This window comes from Monodelphis domestica, chromosome 3, assembly GCF_027887165.1.
Source record: "Monodelphis domestica isolate mMonDom1 chromosome 3, mMonDom1.pri, whole genome shotgun sequence".
NCBI lineage: Eukaryota > Metazoa > Chordata > Mammalia > Didelphimorphia > Didelphidae > Monodelphis > Monodelphis domestica.
In genome coordinates this window covers 124,259,608-124,280,234 of record NC_077229.1, presented here as the reverse complement: position 1 = coordinate 124,280,234, position 20,627 = coordinate 124,259,608, and the positions used below count along the sequence as shown (strand labels likewise).

Genomic DNA, 20,627 nt, shown 5'->3' with positions numbered 1-20,627 from the left:
GTCTAAGCCCAGATCATTATTCATCCTCAGAGCCTGTCCATGATATATGTTCTCATGCTTTGACTCAAGAGATTGCCTTTGCAATTGCATACTATAATCTAGGCAATATACATCTTTCTTCCACTTTGCCCACACTAATACTCAAGATTGCCATTTATTATTTATCTCTTGTTCCCCCTAGGTCCACAGTGTCCTCTCCCATTTAGTGCCTCTGATGTAGTCCATGGAGTAGTCCTTTGTGAGAAGGGGACTGACAAAAGACAGGCTGTTCAGCAATGCCAGCTTATATGTCGCCAGGGCTATCACCTTGCTTTGCCTCGTGGACCATTTGCATGTAATATAGAGAGCCAGCGCTGGATTTCAGAGCCCCCTCTGCCCCAAGCTTGTCAGAGTAAGTAAATGTGGAATTAGACTCTCTTTATAACTCACTCAATCTTGTGGTGTTCCCATAGGGGGTATATGGTTTTTATGAATGTAACATGTTTGGGTACGTATTTGATTTGAAAACTCAACACAGACTTTTGTTAATTAAAGAAATGTCCAAACCATAAACTAGAAGTTTCTAGTAGAATGTCTCATTCCAGATGAGCTACAGACATTCCACTGGGTGGAATGGGAATGTTTATTTGTAGTATCAAGTGATTTTCTTAATTCTACAGCAATCTGTACCTCCAGAGAATTGAAATCTTTGAGGATCATTTCATGATTGCTCAGAATTTCCCATATAGACTTTCTTTTCATTGCACGCCTATGGGCATTCACAGGAATAGGATGGCCAAGATTATTCTGTCTCCTTCTGCTGCAGCCACTTGAGTGGAAGTGCCTCTTTCTAAATCTCGGGAAGATAGCTCTTCATTCTTTTATTCCTCCCATTTGTACTCCCTTCAGTAGCATCACAGTCTCAATTGTCATGCTATCATGTGTAAGAAGGATTAAATTTATTCTATTTGGCCTCATAACTTGTGGCAAAGAAAGTAATTTAGTTTCAATGTTACTTACCACAATTAGACTTATCCCCAAATGGAATGGGTTTTATTGAGGAGTGGTAGATTCTTTCTCACTAGAGCTCTTTGGATAAAGTCTTGGTGATCACTTGTTGAGGATTCTGTGAGGGGATTCCTTTTGGAGGCATGGGTGGAGTTGGACTAGATGGCTTCTGAGGTGTCCTTTAACTATGAAATTCTGAGATTGCCTGGAGTGGGAAGAAAAACTTCCATAGGAATAAGGATTGATGAGAGCATAGAATATAGAGAATTAGGAAACCTTAGGCTGATTATATTTATACATTTTTTTATGAAAACATATTTCCTTTTATTCTTTTAGCACTTCCGTACAAGTCTCATTTTCTCCATTAGATTATAATTTCTTTTGGAGTAATCGATTATTCACCTAAGGGAGGGGCTCCAAATGCTGTAGCTGATTTGTGGGAACATATTGATAAGAATCATGCAGGATGCGAATCTCAGGTGTCATGGAGCTGAAAGAGTGTCAGTTCCTTGTACATCATCCCTGAGAATTGGTCAACCACCTCTTCTTGAAGACCTTCAGCAATGGAAACTCACAACTTTTGGAATCTGTCCATTTCACTATTGGACAGCTCTAATTGTTAGGGAGTTTCTTCTTAACAGTCTTCTTAAGTCTATTTTCTTATATATCTTCACTTGTGATTACTAATTTTGCTCTTTGAGACCCAGGATAAGAACTCTGATCTTTTCCCCTTAAGACTCCCCATTTATGTACTTTAAAATAGCCATAAAATCCCCCCAAAATCTTCTCTCTGGATCAAGCAGCATTATTTCCTTAGAATAATGCCTAGGATTTTTATCACTATCTTTCATATAGGAATTCTTTCTACCAGTGCTGGTTGCACCCATTCCAGGTCTTTTCATATCTAATGCTATTCTTATTCTTCTCTTAGTTTCCAAGGTAACTGAAGGAAAGTTATTTCTAGAAAGCAAAACATTCTTGAGTTACCATGCTGATGGGTTACTCCTTCTAATGTGCTTGCAGAGCTCCAATTGTTGCAGACCGTGCAAACCCAAGTACAGTTCCATCTTCAGCTTCCCCCAGGGAAGATGTGCAGTTCTGACTACTCTGGCTTACTCCAGGCTTTCCAAAGTTTTATACTGGATGAACTAAAGGCCCGAGGATTCTGCCAGATTCAGGTAATTCCCATGCCTGAGCAGGAATGAGAGCTGAACGGCCCTCAACCTGTGACATGAACCAATCAGGCAAAAAGTGTTATGTACCCACCTAACCACTGACACCATTCACGTTGGAGGGTCAGCATTTTTTCCACATGGAAATTTGGAAAAAATCTCCATTACCTGAGGTAACTGGTGATTATGAAGAGTGTGTCTGATTACTTTGAGGGAAGAAAACAAATAAAGAAAGCACTTTATTCAATTAAGAGACAACCTAGAATAACAGAAATAGTGTTGGTCTAGCAGTGAGGAGATATGATTTCACATACCACCCTCAACTCTTACTAGACATAAGACCCAGGACAATTCACTTCACCGAAACTTTAATTTCTTCATCAGTGAAATGAGGATGATCATAATACATTTACTAGAAAACTCATAGGGTTGTGGTGAGACAAACACTACAATTTTTAAATGCCATAAAATGGGATATTTTATATCAGAAATGAACATTATTGTAAAAGGACATTGTTTGATTAAAAAAACTCTGTAAATGGTCAGAGTAATTAATACATTTTGGGCATCATAGCATAACTATAACCATATTGGAATGTGCGGGGATACTATCCCATTTGCTAATGCCCAAGGTCTAACTGGAAATCTTGTTTTCTCTCTCTAGCTAAATCTACCTATCCATCCATCCATCTACTTGTATGTATGTATGTATCTTTCTTTTTCTTTCTTTCTTTCTTTCTTTCTTTCTTTCTTTCTTTCTTTCTTTCTTTCTTTCTTTCTTTCTTTCTTTCTTTCTTTCTTTCTTTCTTTCTCTCTTTCTCTCTTTCTCTCTTTCTCTCTTTCTCTCTTTCTCTCTTTCTCTCTTTCTCTCTTTCTCTCTTTCTTTCTCTCTCTCTTTCTTTATTTCTTTCTTCCTCCCTCCCTTCCTCCCTCCCTTCCTCCCTCCCTTCCTCCTTTCCTCCCTCCCTTCCTCCCTCCCTCCCTCCCTCCATCCCTCCCTCCCTCCCTCCCTCCCTTCCTTCCTTCCTTCCTTCCTTCCTCCCTCCCTTCCTCCTTTCCTCCCTCCCTTCCTCCCTCCCTCCCTCCCTCCATCCCTCCCTCCCTCCCTCCCTCCCTTCCTTCCTCCCTTCCTTCCTTCCTTCCTTCCTTCCTTCCTTCCTTCCTTCCTTCCTTCCTTCCTTCCTTCCTTCCTTCCTTCCTTCCTTCTTACTTCTTTCTTTCTTCTTTCTTTCTTTCTTTCTTTCTTTCTTTTCTTTCTTTCTTTCTTTCTTTCTTTCTTTCTTTCTTTCTTTCTTTCTTTCTTTCTTTCTTTCTTTCTTTCTTTCTTTCTTTCTTTCTTTCTTTCTTTCTTTCTTTCTTTCTCTCTTTCTCTCTTTCTTTCTCTCTCTCTTTCTTTCTTTCTTTCTTCCTCCCTCCCTTCCTCCCTCCCTTCCTCCCTCCCTTCCTCCTTTCCTCCCTCCCTCCCTCCCTCCCTCCCTCCCTTCCTTCCTTCCTTCCTTCCTTCCTTCCTTCCTTCCTTCCTTCCTTCTTTCTTTCTTTCTTTCTTTCTTTCTTTCTTTCTTTCTTTCTTTCTTTCTTTCTTTTCTTTCTTTCTTTCTTTCTTTCTTTCTTTCTTTCTTTCTTTCTTTCTTTCTTTCTTTCTTTCTTTCTTTCTTTCTTTCTTTCTTTCTTTCTTTCTTTCTTTCTTTCTTTCTTCCTTTCTTCCTTTCTTCCTCTCTTCCTCTCTTCCTCTCTTTCTCTCTTCCTCTCTTCCTCTCTTCCTCTCTTCCTCTCTTCCTCTCTTCCTCTCTTCCTCTCTTCCTCTCTTCCTCTCTTCCTCTCTTCCTCTCTTCCTCCCTTCCTTCCTTCCTTCCTTCCTTCCTTCCTTCCTTCCTTCCTTCCTTCTGATGGGGCAAAAAGAGTACTGTTGGCCCAAAGCAATTCATGATCCTATTGGTAGCAGAGTTCAGAGCTAAATTATATCACAGTTGCTTGATTAAATCTTGTTTTGCCATATATAAAGACAATACATGTAAGCATATACATATATGTGTGCACATAGCAAATATAGGCATATGCATAGATACACATATATGTGTATCTGTAGCTAGAGATTTATATATCTATATCTATATAATTGTCGGTGCTATAGGATTGAAAGTGTTGATCATGATGATGATTAACATCACTGAAATATGTACATACATGATAAAAAACCTAGGATTTAATTTGTTGAGGGTTTTCTCATCTGGAAATGTTTTCCTCCACTGCAGGTCTTCACCATAGTTGCTCGGTCACTGTGAAGCTGAGTGACTTGCCCATGATCATTATACGTATCAGTAGCAACCTCTGAATTCAGGTTTTTCTGACTCCAAATCCCACCCTCTGTCTACTATGCCATACTGTCTTCTAAAGATCCATATACTATAACAGTTATCAGTACTAATATAGGTTTTGTATAGAGGTTTAAGATTTGATAAAGAGCTTTATTCACATTGTCTTATTTGACCTTCATCCTCACAGCAGCTCTGTGAAATAGATGCCATCATTATTCTCATTTTATAGCTGCTAAAACTGAGGTTCAGAGAGGCTGACCTGCCTCCAGTTACACCATTAATAAGCATATGAGGTGCCATTTGAACCCAGATTTTCCTGACTCCAAAACAAGCCCTGTATCCATTTCCAGGCTCTCTCTACAATTCCTGCTGCTCATCAGACTAGCACTAATACTGTTACTCGCACTTACATAGACACTTAAGTTCTGTAAAATGCTTACTCCACAGGATGTGAGGTAGGTCAAATGTAGGACCAGAACAATGGAATGAAGGGAACAGCTGCCTTGGTCCCCCAGTCCCAAACAATGCTGTTACAAGGCAGAATCCCAGAACTGAGCAAAGCCAGACAGGAGTGAGGAAAGGAATAAGAAACATCTGGTTGGGTCCTAATTAGGATCTTTCATTATCTACTTCTTTATTTGCTGCTTGTCCTCCAGAGCCCACATGTTCTAATCATTTCCCACATCATTTGTTTTCCTGTTTAAAGTTTACATGTGTTGAATTGTAGCTAAATTATTGCTCTGTTACTAGAAATACACTCTTTCTAAGGAATCTACGGCTGAGTTTCAGAGCCCTGGAATTTTATTAAATTCACTTGTTACTCGATAATACTTGACATATGATCTAGTAGTCCATACACTACAGCCAACTACCCTCTAACCAAGGAAGGTCAGATAATAATTATACTTCATGCATTGATTCATTTATTCTTGAATTCATTCATGCATTCATGCATTCATCCATCCATTTCAACACAATTCTATGAAACATCTGCTGTGTTTCTGCTGTGTGTCTTGTACTGTTAGATTGTGCAATAAACATTTATTGAGCACCCACCATACATTTTCTGAAAGCAGTATGATTCAGTGGCTAGAAGGCCTATGAAGTCAGAAGGTTCTGGGTTCAAGTCCTTCCTCTGACAATATTATTTCTATGGCCATGGATACATCATTTAATTTCTCATTGAGTACAGTCTTTGAGGAATCATGAATCAAAATAACTTTTTGTGAGCTCTGACTAATGTGTATAGGAATATAAAAAAAGCCTCACCTCTGTCTTAGACCCATCAGGCATTTTCCTTAACATGCTAGCTATACTATTTGATTCCCTTTTTCAGTTTTTTCATCCATGTGGATAATGACTGACCAAAAATTTCTCATGATATGTGGAAAGGAAGTCCCCAGGAGATGGGGAACTTAGCACTAGTAATCTGGGAGCTACGGACAGAATGGTGATGAAATCTCTGCTCAGAAATCTCCAGTGACTCTCCATTGCTTATAGGATAAAGTACAAATTTCTGAATTGAACATTCAAGGCTCTCTATGACCTGACCTCAACATTTGTTTTTGCCTTATCTCCCATTACTCCCCTTTCATTCATATTATGATCCAGATAAATTAGGTTATTCTTCTATCCCTAAACACGGTTTATCTTGCACTCAGGGCTTTGGATTCCTATTGCTATATGCCTCATACACACTGGCAGATGAGTAAGGGGGTGGGCTTTCTAATGTCTTTAAAACAATCATTGAAAAGTCTTAAGACCTGGTTTCTACTGTACCACATTGACCAATCCCCATACTATTGATTCAAACTTCTCTATTAAGGCAGAAATGCTATGGTGGAAGGAACACTGATCCTAGAATTCAGATGTTCTGGATTCAAGTCTTACTTCCCAAACCTGCCATCTTGGGTGTTTGGACAAGCCACAAAACCTCCCTCCCTGAGTTTCAGTTTCCTTGCCTATAAAACAAGGATTTTGGATTAGATGGCCTCTGATGACCCTTCTACCTCTAAATCTTTGCTTTTTCACTTAATTAAGTCATAATGCTAAGGTCATTGGAAAAGGACAAAGAAGTCACAGACTTTCTATATTATTTATATTTGCTATTCATCATTACACCTAGGGCACATACTTTGCCGTCATCATAGAATCTATATATATTATATATTAATAGAATGAAATGTATTGAAATTATGTAGCCACGATTCTAGTGACAGAAGTCTCCCCCTTAACCTGAAGGATTTTTTGTCTTGGTCCAGGGGAACACATTTGGGGCTGTTTTCTCTTTTCCCGTCTGCGATGACTCTACGGTGCAGGTGGAGTGTCTGACTGGGGAGCGCCTAGGAGTGAACGTTACATGGAGCTCCCAGCTAGAGGACATCCCAGCAACCTCTTTTCCTGACTTCCATGATATTGGTATGCTCTCTTCATGCCTTAGTGGGTTCAAGTGATGCTGTATCTTTTTAAATGAGCTAGATTTATATATTTTTGTTTAAGGGCAAGTTATAGATGGTACAGTAGACAGGGGGCCAACTTTAGGAGAAGAAACTACTCTCAGTAGCCAAAGTGCTGGACCTGGGGGCAGGAGGGTTTGAGTTCAAATCCAGCCTTAGATACTTAGGAGCTGTATGTCCCTGAGCAAGCCATTTAAGCTGCCTGCCTCAATTTTCTCAACTCCAAAATGGAGATAATAATAGCACCTATCACTGTGCAAGACTCAACTGAGGTAATGGCTGTAAAGTGTTTTGCAAACATTAAAGTACTGTATAAATGTATGTTATCATTATTGTTAGTAGTAGTTCAAGTTCTGATACTGATGGGTACCAACTGTGTCACAATGGGTATGCCAGTTATAGATGTCATTTTGCAGTGATAGAAGAAGTTTTCTCACTGAGACATCTCTATGTTAATGAAATCACACCTGATCAAAAAATGAACAAATAAACAAAACTCAAACAAAAATGAATGCATGTGGGGAAGATAGAAAGAAACTAGAAATCATAGAATGTTTGAGACCTTATTGCATAACAGAGTGTTTAGTAGTAGTTAAATTCAGCTTAGAATCTTACTATTGGAAGGACATTTAATAAATTAATAGATTATTCTGGCCTCTGAAGCATCATCTCTACAGTAGCTTCATTAGCTTCAACAGAGTTCCTCCTGTTTCTGCTTGAACTTCTACAGTGGAAAGAGGAAGGGAATAATCTTTATATAGCACCTACTATGAACTAGGAAATGTGTTAGCACATGACAGATAACTCATTTGATTCTCATAACAACCCTACAAAGGAGGTGCTGTTATCACCCCTATTTTAGAGGGGAAGAAACTGAAGAAAACAGGTTAAGTGACTTGCTCAAGTTCACACAGACAGTATGCTTCTGCAGCTGAATTTGAACTCTGATCTTCTAGACTCCAGGTTCATCTTTATATCCTTGCTACCCACCAGTTGCCTCTTAGCTATGAAGAGTTTGCTATTACAGCATTTCATTCTATTTTTATAAGTTGTCCACTTGCTGCCTAGCTGCCCCCTAAAGTGCCCTTTTAATGAACTACCTAAGTATTTTCTCTCCTATCTTCCCTACTTGTGCAGTGGACGTTTTGGAACACTCTTTCTACTGTTTAATGTCTTAGCTTCCCTCCTGACTGGTAAGGGTATGAATCTCATCTTTTATCTACATAATTTACAAAATTGTTGAGTAGAACGTGGTCATGGTGAAAGTCTTAGACTAGAGATAGAGCCTTGGCTCCATATTGACACTAATCCATTGATTAAAAAAAGGGCTTGGGGCAGCTAGATGGGGGCTCAGTGGATTGAGATCCAGGGCTAGAGATGAGAGGTCCTGGCTTCTAATCTGCCTTCAGACATTTCCTAGCTGTGTGAACCTGGGCAAATCACTTAACTCCCTTTGCCTACCTCTTACTGCTCTTCTTCCTTAGAAATAATTCCCAGTATTGATTCTAGGATGGAAGGTAAGAGATTAGATTTTTTTAAAAGTCACATCTGGTTGCAAATATATCATACTAATATGGCATCCACATTTTCCATCTGGGTCACAAGGATAGTATGAAAAATTTTACCGAATTGCTTCCTGAAATCAAGATACCTCATATCTTATTCCTTAATCCCTCTAATTATTTGTGATTAGTTGAAACAGTGCCCAACATGAAGCAAAGATGATATGGAGAAGAGTTTCTCTCAGATTGCAAATGAGTATCTTAATCTCAAATTCCATTGCCCAGGGTTGAGTCCCTTTAGGGTTGAGTCTCACACTGTATGATTTGGTAATTATACTCTAAATATCACATCACAGACAACATGGGCTAAATTTAACTGGAATGACTATGTCGCTTTAAAGTGCATTCTGAAATGCAAGCTATTCTGAGTTGTTTTATGGCTGCTGTGAGGCACAAAGATTAAATAAATTCACTTTATGCCTTAGCCTCAGGAATTTTATATGCTAAATATTTCTCAGCCCACATAAAAACATAGAATCATAGACTAGGAGATTTGGACAGGGCTTTGAGATGTAGAATATCAGGACACAGATCAGGGCATTCCAGAGCTGGAAGGGATTTTAGAAAAAGTCTTAGAGCTGGTATGTGAAAATTTGAAATAAAGAATAGTAGAACTAGAAGGAGCCTCAGAATACAGAACATTAGAACACAGAATATGGAGCATGAACGTTGGAAGGGACCATAGCATGTTGAATGTTAGAGTGGTATATAAAAACACAAAATATAGAATGTTAAGATTGGGAAGGGACTTCACAAAATAGAACATCAGAACATAGAATTGTTGGTGTTTGTTTCAGTTTCATATAACTCCTGGAGGAGACTATTTTGGATTTTCTTGGCAAGTATACTAGAGTGGTTTGCCATTTCTTTCTCCAGATCTTCTTACAAATGAGGAAATGGAGGCAAACAAGGTTAAGTAACTCATCCAGAATCATATCGTTAGTAAATGTCTGAGACTGGATTTGAACTCAAATCTTCCTGACTCCAGGTCTGGCGCTCTATCTACTATACTACCTATAATCTTCTTAAAATATGGAACATAAAATATGGAATGTTGAAGCTGGAAAGAACCTTAGAAGATAGACTTTTAGACCTGGAAGAGACCTTTGAATACAGAATGTTAAAATCTCAAACACAGAATTTTCGAGATAGAGAGAGCTTTAGAAATCACCTAGTGATCATTCAACCTTTCCTTTTAAGGATGAGAAAACTGAAGCTTTCAGATGTGAATTGACTTGGGAACTAACACTGAGCACCAGAGTCTCCTGATTTTCAATTCAAAGTTTTTTTTTTTCCGATACACTACACTGCTGTTCACGTATTCATGTTCTTCCCTTGGCCAATTTATAATAAGTACAGTAAATAACTAGTTTTATATCTTGGGGAATAACAGCCTCTTGTAGATGTGTTCTAACTCATGAGAAAATAAATTCTTCATGAAAGCTGACCTGTGGTACCCCAAACTGGAGACACGAGGGAGCATCTTGTGGTGGGAGAATGCGGTTTCCCTCTGTAATGGGGACCTTGAAACATGAGCAATGTGCTCAAAATATTGTTAGTTTCCCTTAATGACTGAACTCTGTTTTTGGTTCCTTCATGCAGCTGTTAAAAATAGATATGATTTTGAAATTAAGATGCTTTTCCTCCTGCCTCAGTTCACCCACTTTATACAAACATCATGACTCCATTCACAGCAAACGTTCCCCAGAGTCATTTAGAATACTGTTCTTGTGCTACATGACAGACAACATGGAGTGTGGTAGAAATAGTAACAATAATAACACAATTATGGAACACTAACATTTTTTGAAGCGCCTTCCTTTCAGTAACTCTGTGAGGTAGGAAGGGAGAGAAGACTGGACCAAGATTCTAAAGTCTGGGGCTCTAGTCCAGGCTCTGTAACTTAGTGGTTCTACAACCTTATGTAAGTGATTTCATCAATTTTAAACCTGTTTTCTCATCTGTAGCATGGGAACAAGAGCCTTATGTGGTAGGTAGGGGTGTTATAATTGAAAGAAATTTTATTATCAGTACTGGACATCTCTGACATATTCAGTCTATAAAATATTTGAATTTTCAGTGTCTCTGTTGTATATTAACAATGAATGTTGAAAACCTTATTCTTTTGGATTATTTAATTAATATCTTCTTAGAAGCAATAATATGACCAGTATATAGAGGGTTGATCTTAAGAGTTGGGAAAATATGTGTTTGAACCTTGAATCTGATGCATGCTAGTTGTGTGATCAGGAAAATCTCATCAAACTTTATATTTGAGAAATTATATATATATATATATATAAATTTTATATATATAAAATAATTTTATATATAAATTTATATGAGAGATATTTTATATCATCAAACTCATCAAAACTTTATATTTCAGAAAAGCTACCATTGTGTACTGGTGTTGGGAGTTTTCACATTGGGAGTTACCCACATTAATTAAATCACAGATCCTTATGGATCTATCTCTATGATATCTCCTGTCTTAGCCCACTCCATCTCTACTCCATTCTACAAATTCTCTAGTTTTATTTTTTTTAGGTACTTATTGGTTTGGCTTGAGGATCCCCAATTTCCTAAATAGCTCAGCTCAAACAGCATTTTGTATGTGAAAAAAATGTGTCTGGTTTCCCTGAATGCTGGTGCCCTCCAATTCAAAATTCCTTTGTTTCTATTTTATTGATATTTCTATTGATGGGATAGGAGCTCCTTGGGAACTTCTTTGGGAAACAAGTGTGCTTTTATCTTTGTTGTCCTAGCACTAATACTTGGTGTGTAGTAGGTGCTTAGCAAATGTTTACAATTGACTCATGGATTGGTTGTCCCAGGGGCCAATATTTTCTCCATGTATCCAAGGTCAATCTAGTGATGGTGTAAAAGGTCGCTCATGCTACTGACTGAAGCAGTGTATAGTGACAAGAGTCAGGTGCCTTGGGTTTGAATCCTGCTTCAGACTACTTAGTACCTGTATGAGTCTGGGCAAGCTACTGAAATAACCTTAAATAGTTTTCTCATTTGAAAAGGGGGATAATAATTAAATCTTCATCATAAGGTTGTTGCAAAGATCAAGTAAGATATCTAAAGGAGCTTGCAAAATTTGAAGAGTTATACATATCAGCCATGCAAGACTAGATAATTTCTCAGACTTATAGGGTCATTGTCAGGTTGAGCAATTGTATAAGTTTGTTTGTAATACTCCAATTTTTAACAAAAGCATTCTTCATTATGGCTTAGCTCCACTGCCCTGGGAAGGAATTTCCAGGCTTAATCTTAATCTTGACCAGCAACTCTTTGGATCTTTTTATTGTCATTATTCAGATGTTTCAATCATTTCTTACTCTTCATGGGCCCATTTGGGGTTTTCTTGGCAAAGATACTGGCGTGGTTTGCCATTTCCTTCTCCAGTTCATTTTATATTTGAGGAATTGAGGCAACAAGGGTTAAGTGACTTTCCCAGAATCACATAGCTTAGCTAGTGTCAGAGACCATGAAGATGAGTTTCCCTGTCTCCAAGTCCCATACTCTATCCATTGTACCCTTCAGATCTTTTTCCAAGCAACTAACCAAGCAAGCAAATAAAAAATGGTGGCATGTTGAACCTCAATAAGAGGAGATGGATTTGTTTGATAGGACTTTAGTGAGGATTCAAAAGCTCATGGAATTTTAGGAAAATTTCAAGCCCTAGATAACAATAAACTCATCATGTCTAAAGTTGAAGCTATCATCTTCCAGCCTAAACCATCTCCTTCTTTTAATTTTTCTACCTCTGTTACAGATATCACCATCTTTCCAGCTACCCCATCTTGTAACTTTGGAATCAGCTTTAATTCTTTTCTGTCTCTCACCTCATAATCAAATAAATGAGTTGACAAATCTACAAATGTTAGTTCTTGTTAACATCATAATCTTTCACATGCTTGAAGACAACTACCATGACCTCACTAAATCTTTTCTTTTTTAAAATTAAAAAAGGGGGGGGGGATCCAGTTTCCTTCAGCCTATATTCATCTAGCTATGTATGGGCAGTTAGATTGCACAGTGGATAGATTGCCAGTCCTGGACTCAGGAAGACGAATTCAACAGGTTTCTGAGGATTACTTAGGCTGATTTGCGGTAGGATTTATTTGTTCTTGGACTTGTTTTTCATTCTCAACTATGTTTCTTGCACTTTGGGGAAACATACTTATTCATTGTGGCACTGAATAATTCTCAAAATACTTGACTTGTCTAGATTAATAATATCTTCAACAGTTATTGAATTCAATGTCTTAAAAATCTTTACCTTTTGTTTTAGAATAGATATCAAGTATTGGTTCCAAGGCAGAAGAGTGTTAAGGGCTAAGAAATTGGGGTTGTTGCCCAAGGTTACACAGCTAAGAAGTGTCTGAGACCACATTTGAACCCAAGACTACCTGCCTCCAGGTCTGGTGCTTTATACACTGAGCTATCTATGTATTGTAAATGGTATTTTAAAAAGAGCTACCAGGTTTATATGTTTTCTCAGAATAACACCCATTTTTTAAAACCATAAAATTAAAAACACAAGCAAAGAGAACAACAAAACACGTGTATATGACAGGAAATCCAGCACTCATCTGAAAGAGAATTAACTCAAGTTGGGGAAGGAAATCCAGTATGAAGTCCTGTTGCTAAGGCTATGTGTTGTGAGTTAGCCTAGTATCAATAGAAGCATATAAGTATGTTCATTGCTGTGACAGAATGAAACCATTTCAAAATCATTGCTTGTCCAAAGTAATTTAGATGCCACCAAATACCTGCTGGTGGTTTATTATATTCTGGGATGTGGCTCATATGGGCTCAGTGACTATAATGCAGCAAGGACAGCATGGTGTTCTCTTCTTGTGCCCCTCTCCATCCTGTATTTTAATCTCTTTTAATCATTTTTGTTCTGTTCTTTTCAAAATAAGCACCTCCTTTCTCTCCATTGTCCATTATTATTGTTCCATCTGCTATGAACAACAGATTCATCCCTTTGTAAAAGTACCTCTTTTCCACAATAACAGCCAAAACTAACTTTTGTGGTAAATTTCAACTTCTATTTCAAGAAATATTTATTAAGCATCTAATATTTATGAAATATTGTGCTCAGTTCCAGAGTAGAGAGGATAAAGAGTCCTTGTCCTCATGGATTTCATACTTTTTTTCATTTGTAATAGAAGGTTTGGGGGTATTGACATAAAGTAAGTGGTGAGAATATGGAGCAAATTCACTTTTCTCTCATTTCTGGAGATACTGAGATTATCGAGTTATGAGAACATAATCCAGTAGGTCAAATCTGTCCCCTTCCTTCCATGTTCTCTACGGTATTAGTCATCTGGAAAAATGCATGGGCCTAAGCTATTAGCCCGTTAGTTACTTTTGTAGGGAGAGATCTCTCATTAACTATCATAGACAGGATCAACTTCCCTTCCCCATCAGGCACATTCTTAGACAATTTTAGAAATGTTTTAAGTTAGGATAAAGTAAACTGTTTATGCCTGGCTTTATTTACATAGCTATTTTGGGCAAAAACAACTTCAGTGGGTTTTGGTTATATTACAGTTTTAAATTGGCTTGCAGTAACACGAATGTATATTTTATACCTGTGAGCCAACCCAACTGTTGATATAGTACTTATCTATTTTTTCCTGTAAATGTTTCCAGTTGGACAGCTGGAGAACTTGATTAAGTTGTTTAGTTTTAAGGACAATATGGCCTTACTTAAGGATGGCCAACACAATTTCAGAAGGAGAAAGCTGAACAGCATCTAGTCAAATCTGTATCTGACAAATTGATTAATGAAATCAGCCATCACTTATTAAGTACCTACTGTGTGCCATACACTGTGTGTTATACCAAGATTCCCTTCTAAGGTGCCCCTTGCAAGTGACCACCCCACCTATGCTTGAATACTTCCAGTGGGGGAAAACTTATTCCACCCCTAAGCAATCCATTCTGCTTTTGTTCCTATGTTACTCTTCATGATCCATTCTGGGGTTTTCTTGTTAAAGAAAATGAAGTGGTTTGCCATTTCCTTCTCCAGCTCCTTTTAGAGATGAGAAAACCAAGGCAAAAAGAATTAATTGACTTGCCCATGGTCACACAGCTAGTAAGTGTCTGAGGTCAGATCTGAACCCCCGTAAAGTGGACTTCTGGACTCTAGGACCAACATTCTATCCACTGTGCCACCTATCTGTACTAATCACTTTTTTGATGGCTCTAATTATTAGAAAATTTTTCATTTTATCAAATCAAAATTTGGCTCTCTACAACTTCTCTCCATTTTTCTTAATTCCACCCTTTGAAAACTAAGCAGAATAAGGCTAAATTTTCTTCTACATGACAGGCTCTCAAATGCTGGAAGATATAGAGGTGACACAGTGATTAGTGTACTGGGACTACATCCAGGATGATCTGAATTCAAATCTAGTCCCAGATACTTTTCATCTATATGACCCCAGCAATTCACTTTATCTCTATCTGCCTCAATTTTCTTAACTGTAAAATGGGGGTAATGGCAGTACCTATCTAACAGGATTATTGTGAGGATCAAATCATAAAAGTTAAGTAGGTGCTGAAAATTATTTGTTCCCTCCCACCCCATTACCCCACTTCTTCAACCTAAACATGTCAATGCCTTAGCAGATCCTCAAATGGCATCAATTTATGGCTTTTCACCATCAGACATGTCTTTTTCCAGATTCTCCACCCCTAAACAATGTCCTTCCTGAAATTTAGCAATTATCTGAACACTGTAAATCAGATATGATGTGACTAGGACAGACTACAGAGGGATATCACCTTATTAATCATAGACAACAAATGCTTCTTGATAAGGTCTAATAGTGTAGGCATGGACGAACCAGTGGACTTTGTAGCTGCAAGTGAGGAATTTAAAAGACCTTTCGTAGAACTCTTGACTTACCCACTGGTCTATAATGCTTCTTCTAGCATCCAATTTCTCCTAAATATGCACTACAAAATTCTCTCTTTTTTGCTTCTTTTAATTTTTTTTTACCATTTAAAAAATTATTTTACCTCTATTACATGTAAAAGCAATTTTTAAACATTCATTTTAAAAATTTTGAATTTCAAATACTCTCCCTTCTTCTGACCCTTTTTCCTTCTCTCCCCTCCTCCCTCTGAGGCAGTAAACAATCTGATATAGATTTTATATGAGTAATCATGTAAATATTTTCCAATAATGTTTTCTTTTTAAAAATTTTTATTAAGAAAAATTTTCCATGGTTACATGATTCATGTTCTTTCCCTCCCCTCCTCTCACCCCCTCTCATAAATAACATGCAGTTCCACTGGGTTTTACATGTGTCACTGATCAAGACCTATTTCCATGTTATTGATAATTGCACTAGAATGATCATTTAGGGTTTATAACCTCAATCATATCCCCATTGACCCAAATGATCAAGCAGTTTTTCTTCTACATTTCTGTTCCCACAGTTCTTTCTCTGGATGTGGGTAGCATTCTTTCTCATAAGTCCCTCAGAAATGTCTTGGATCATTGCATTGTTGCTACTAAAGAACTCCATTATATTCTATTGTGCCACTGTGTATCTGTCTCTGTGTACAATGTTGTCCTGGTTCTGCTCCTTTCGCTCTGCATCAGTTCCTGGAGGTTGTTCTAGTTCACATGGAATCCCTCCAGTTCATTATTCCTTTGAGCACAATAGTATTCTATCACCAACAGATACCACAATTTGTTCAGCCATTCCCCAATCAAAGGGCATCCCCTCATTTTTTTTTGCAACCACAAAGAGTGTGGCTATAAATATTTTTGTACAGGTCTTTTATCCTTATGATCTCTTTGGGGTATAAACCCAGCAGTGCTATGGCTGGATCAAAGGGCAGACAGTCTTTTAAAGCTCTTTGGGCATAGTTCCAAATTGTCATCTAGAATAGTTGGATCAATTCACAACTCCACCAGCAATGCATTAATGTCCCAATTTTGCCACATCCCCTCCAACATTTATTACTTTGCTGTCATGTTAGCCAATCTGCTAAGTGTGAAGTGGTACCTCAATTATAAGAGATTTAGAACCCTTTTACATATGCTTATTGATAGTTTTTATTTCTTTATCTGAAAATTGCCTATTGATGCCCCGTCATTTATCAATTGGGGAATGGCTTGATTGTTTTGTACAATTGATTTAGCTCCTTATAAATTTGAGTAGCTTTGTCAGAGGCTTTTGTTATAAAGATTTCCCCCCCAATTTGTTGCTTCCCTTCTAATTTTGGTTGCATTGGATTTGTTTGTACAAAATTTTTTTAAATTTAAGGTAATCAAAATTATTTATTTCACATTTTGTAATTTTTTCTCTTGCTTGGTCTTGAAATCTTTCCTTTCCCAAAGATCTAAAAGGTATACCATTCTGTGTTCACCTAATTTACTTATAGTTTCCTTTTTATATTCAAGTAATTCACTCATTCTGAGTTTATCTTGGTGTAGGATGTGAGATGTTGATCTAAACCTAATCTCTTCCATACTGTTTTCCAATTTTCCCAGCAGTTTTTTGTCAAATAGTGGATTTTTGTCCCAGAAGCTAGGATCTTTGGGTTTATCATACACTATCTTGCTGAGATCATTTACCCCAAGTCTATTCCACTGATCCTCCCTTCTGTCTCTTAACTGGTACCATATTATTTTGGGGACTACTGCTTTATAGTATAGTTTAAGATCTGGTACTGCTAGGCCCCCTTCCTTCACATTTTTCATCATTTCCTTTGATATTCTTGATCTTTTGTTCTTCCAAATGAACTTTGTTATAGTTTTGTTTCTTTTTCTAATTCAGTAAAAAAGTTTCTTGGTATGTTAGTTTGATAGGTATGGCAATAAACAAGTAAATTAATTTGGGTAGGATTATCATTTTTATTATTTTAGCTTGTCATACCCATGAGCAATTAATGTTTTTTCCAATTGTTTAAATCTAGTTTTAATTGTGTGAAGAGTGTTTTATAGTTGTGTTCATATAGTTTCTATGTTTGTCTTGGCAGATAGATTCTTCAGCATTTTATATTGTCTAGGGTGATTTTAAATGGAATTTCTCTTTCTAACTCTTGCTGCTGAGATGTGTTGGAAATATGTAGAAATGTTGATGATATATGTGGGTTTATGCTTCTTTTCATGATAGTTATTGTATCTATACAATCTGGGAGTTGGGAGGGTCAGAGGTACTCTTGTCCTTGCTCATTCCAAGAATTCTCTATGCAACATCCTTGGGAAGTCATGATCTAGCTTCTGCTGGAAGCCCTCAACTGGTGGGAAGCTCATTCTTCCTTTTATTTATTTGATAACTCACAAGTAAAGGTTGTCAGCCTTATGGAAGGGGCTATCCTATCAACTATCCTGTGGACAAGCTTTGCACTTGCCACATTAGAGATTTCCCACATAAAGCCTGGGAAATCAACCCACTCCATTTTCAGACAGCTCTGATTTTTACCAAGATCCCTCTTATATTGAACTGATGTCTTCCTTTGTGGTGGTAATGTGCTTATTCTAACCAGAGTACTACACTGGGATATGAGGGACCTGGGATCCAATCTTGCTTTTACCATTAATTGATGTAAGGGGTTGAAATGTGAGACGTTTTATAAAAGGTCGGACTGGATTATTTAAGAATAGGGTCACCAGGAATTTAATTGATTCCAAAGAGATTTATTTTAATAATTTATTTATTAAATATTGAAAGAGTGAAAGTAAGAAAATCAGAGAGAGGACAGGATAAGATATCTAGGCTACACACTAAGTATTTTGTTCCTGCCCTGGCTCAACCCAGGCAGGACTAGTTAGTCCTTAGCTGGAGGGATGTGGCCTTGAGCTGGGGGTCCGGGGATGTAGGGAGCCTTTCTCAAGAAGGTAGTTCTCTCCTGAGGCTAGTCTCTTCAGAAATCCAGGGAAGGAGCCAGCCTTTTTCACTCACCATGTGCCAGTCCAAAGGGAGAGATTTAAGAACAGTCACATCAAGTCCAAGTTCTCAGGTCTAGTAAGCAGATTCTTCACCTGCCTCCAGAAGAACTCCCCCCAGGAAGTTGTAACTCCTTTTTTAAAGACGCTTCTTTGCATCACTTCCTATGCCTTCCCCCACTTTTACATCTACCAATTATAGCTAAAGCTTTGCTTAGGACTGCCCAGGGGGCAATCAGTCGATTCTGATTCATCACCTACTATTGCACACGCATGGGTCATAGACCTCCCCCATTCAAGTGCCATTAAATCTAAAAATAGGCAGGGGAGAGTTAATTTAATCTCCACACCAGCTATATGCCTTCGGGCAGCATGTAGTCTGAAACACCTGGATTCAAGTTCCACTTCTGACATATGGCTGAGTGACCCAGGGCAAGTCATTAAAAAAAATAAATCTCTCTTTGCTTTGGTTTCTTTGTGTGTAAAACAGGTAGTAATAGCACCTGCCTCCCAAGGTTGTTATTAGGAAAAGGCTAAGCATTATAGCCTGGCACATAGTAGGATCTTTAAAAATGCTATTATTATTGTTGTTATATAATAGTTGTAAAGAGCTTAACACTGTGCCTGAAACATGGTAGGAGGATAGTTAATGCTTCTTTCTTCCTTCCCTTCTAATATCTCACGATTAAAGTCCTCTCTAAGTTTTAGATTCTATGTTTTGATATTATGTGACTTGATGTCTATAGCTAACCAAAATCTACTCTCAGCCAGTACTTTGGTTTTCTCCTTCTTATAGTGGTTAAAATTACAGAGGAATGTCTGGTTTTCCATGAGATTCAGCAGGTGTGTGTCTGTTTGACTTCACATGTGTCTTAGGAAAGGCATAAGCATTTTGGTCTCCCTTGGTAGAAGGGGAAGGGTAGTTATTTTGACTGGTATAGATTTAAAGGCCTCCTAAAGTATCTTTCCTTCTGTAAAAGATGGAAATAGAGTAAAGCCTTTCACATCATTGTCTCTTACAGAAAAGGCCTTCATGGGAAATGACCTTGTTGGACGCTTTGCAAAGTTGATTCAGAGTGGTGGTTTCCAGCTTTATTTGGATTCTAAGATATTCCCAGCAGACACTACCATACGATTCCTCCGAGGAGGTGACTTTGACACATCTCCAGCTATACAATTTGGATGCAAGAAAGGATTCCAAAAGAACTCACCCCAAGGCAAAACGGTTCTGGATTTGCCAGGATGTGGTAAGTTGATTCTCTCTTCTTCTTTAGGAACTAGGGAGCCACAGATACTAGCTCCATATAATGAGATCGCCTTTTATTTCTATCTCTCTTTATCTCTTGTTTCTTTCTCTCTCCTTTTTATCTTCTTCTATACCCCACCCCACTATTTCTATTTTTTCTTCTCTTTTCTATGTTTTCCCTTTTCACTTCCTTCCTCTTTCTCACTCTTCCTGTTTCTTGTCTTCTTCATCTCAGTGTGAATTAAACAAGGCTGTTCTAAAGACAAAATGATATAATTCTAGAACCAAGATCAGTGGGCAGAAAAGGTTGCTGCCTATATGATACAGTTTTGTAGATTATAGATTTTGAAAGGGATTTTGGAGCTCATTTATTAAAATACTTGTAGAGGAACAATGAATAAATGAAAAAGATTTTAGTGCTTACTTTGTGCCAGATACTGTACTAACTACTGGGGATACAAGTAAAAAAAAAAATCAAGACAGTCCCCTGCCCTCAAAGAACATATATTCTAATCAAGGAAGACAATAATTATAGGGAGGAAAAGGGTTTTTGGACTAAAAAGACCTGGGGATGGTGAATGAAGTCCTAAAACAACTGAGTGGCACACTTATTCCAGGTACAGTAGTGTTTGCTTGATTATAGTTCCTAGAACTAGAGGTGGAAGGGGGGTATAAAGTAGGCATGGCATTTAGACATGGTGAAGGTTCATCAGTCAGAAGCCTGGGAACCCAGAGACATTTAATAGTGTCTGGTGTACCAGAGCATAGCAATGAAAATGTCCAGAGAACACCACTATAGGGGGCTGGGTAATGTGGACAGATGATGGTTGGCATTTGCCCTGGTCACCATCATTGAGAGCACAATGGCAAAACCAGAATTTGGTGGTCTTAGGTTGGTTCCCAGTCATAAAAAAGCATGCTGTAAGAAAGTCTAGGCAAGAAAATCCAAGGTTTTGTT

General features: G+C 37.9%; 1 protein-coding gene across 1 annotated transcript in view; it reads left to right on the top strand.

Annotated features, from left to right (window-relative positions):
• TG (thyroglobulin) overlaps nucleotides 1-20,627 on the top strand; it is a 384,892-nt gene that overhangs the window by 56,733 nt on the left and 307,532 nt on the right. The window contains exons 17-20 of the mRNA XM_056821020.1: nucleotides 182-391; nucleotides 2,011-2,165; nucleotides 6,736-6,892; nucleotides 19,446-19,670. Of these exons, the coding sequence (XP_056676998.1) occupies nucleotides 182-391; nucleotides 2,011-2,165; nucleotides 6,736-6,892; nucleotides 19,446-19,670 (747 nt within the window). The remainder of the gene's footprint in view (nucleotides 1-181; nucleotides 392-2,010; nucleotides 2,166-6,735; nucleotides 6,893-19,445; nucleotides 19,671-20,627) is intronic.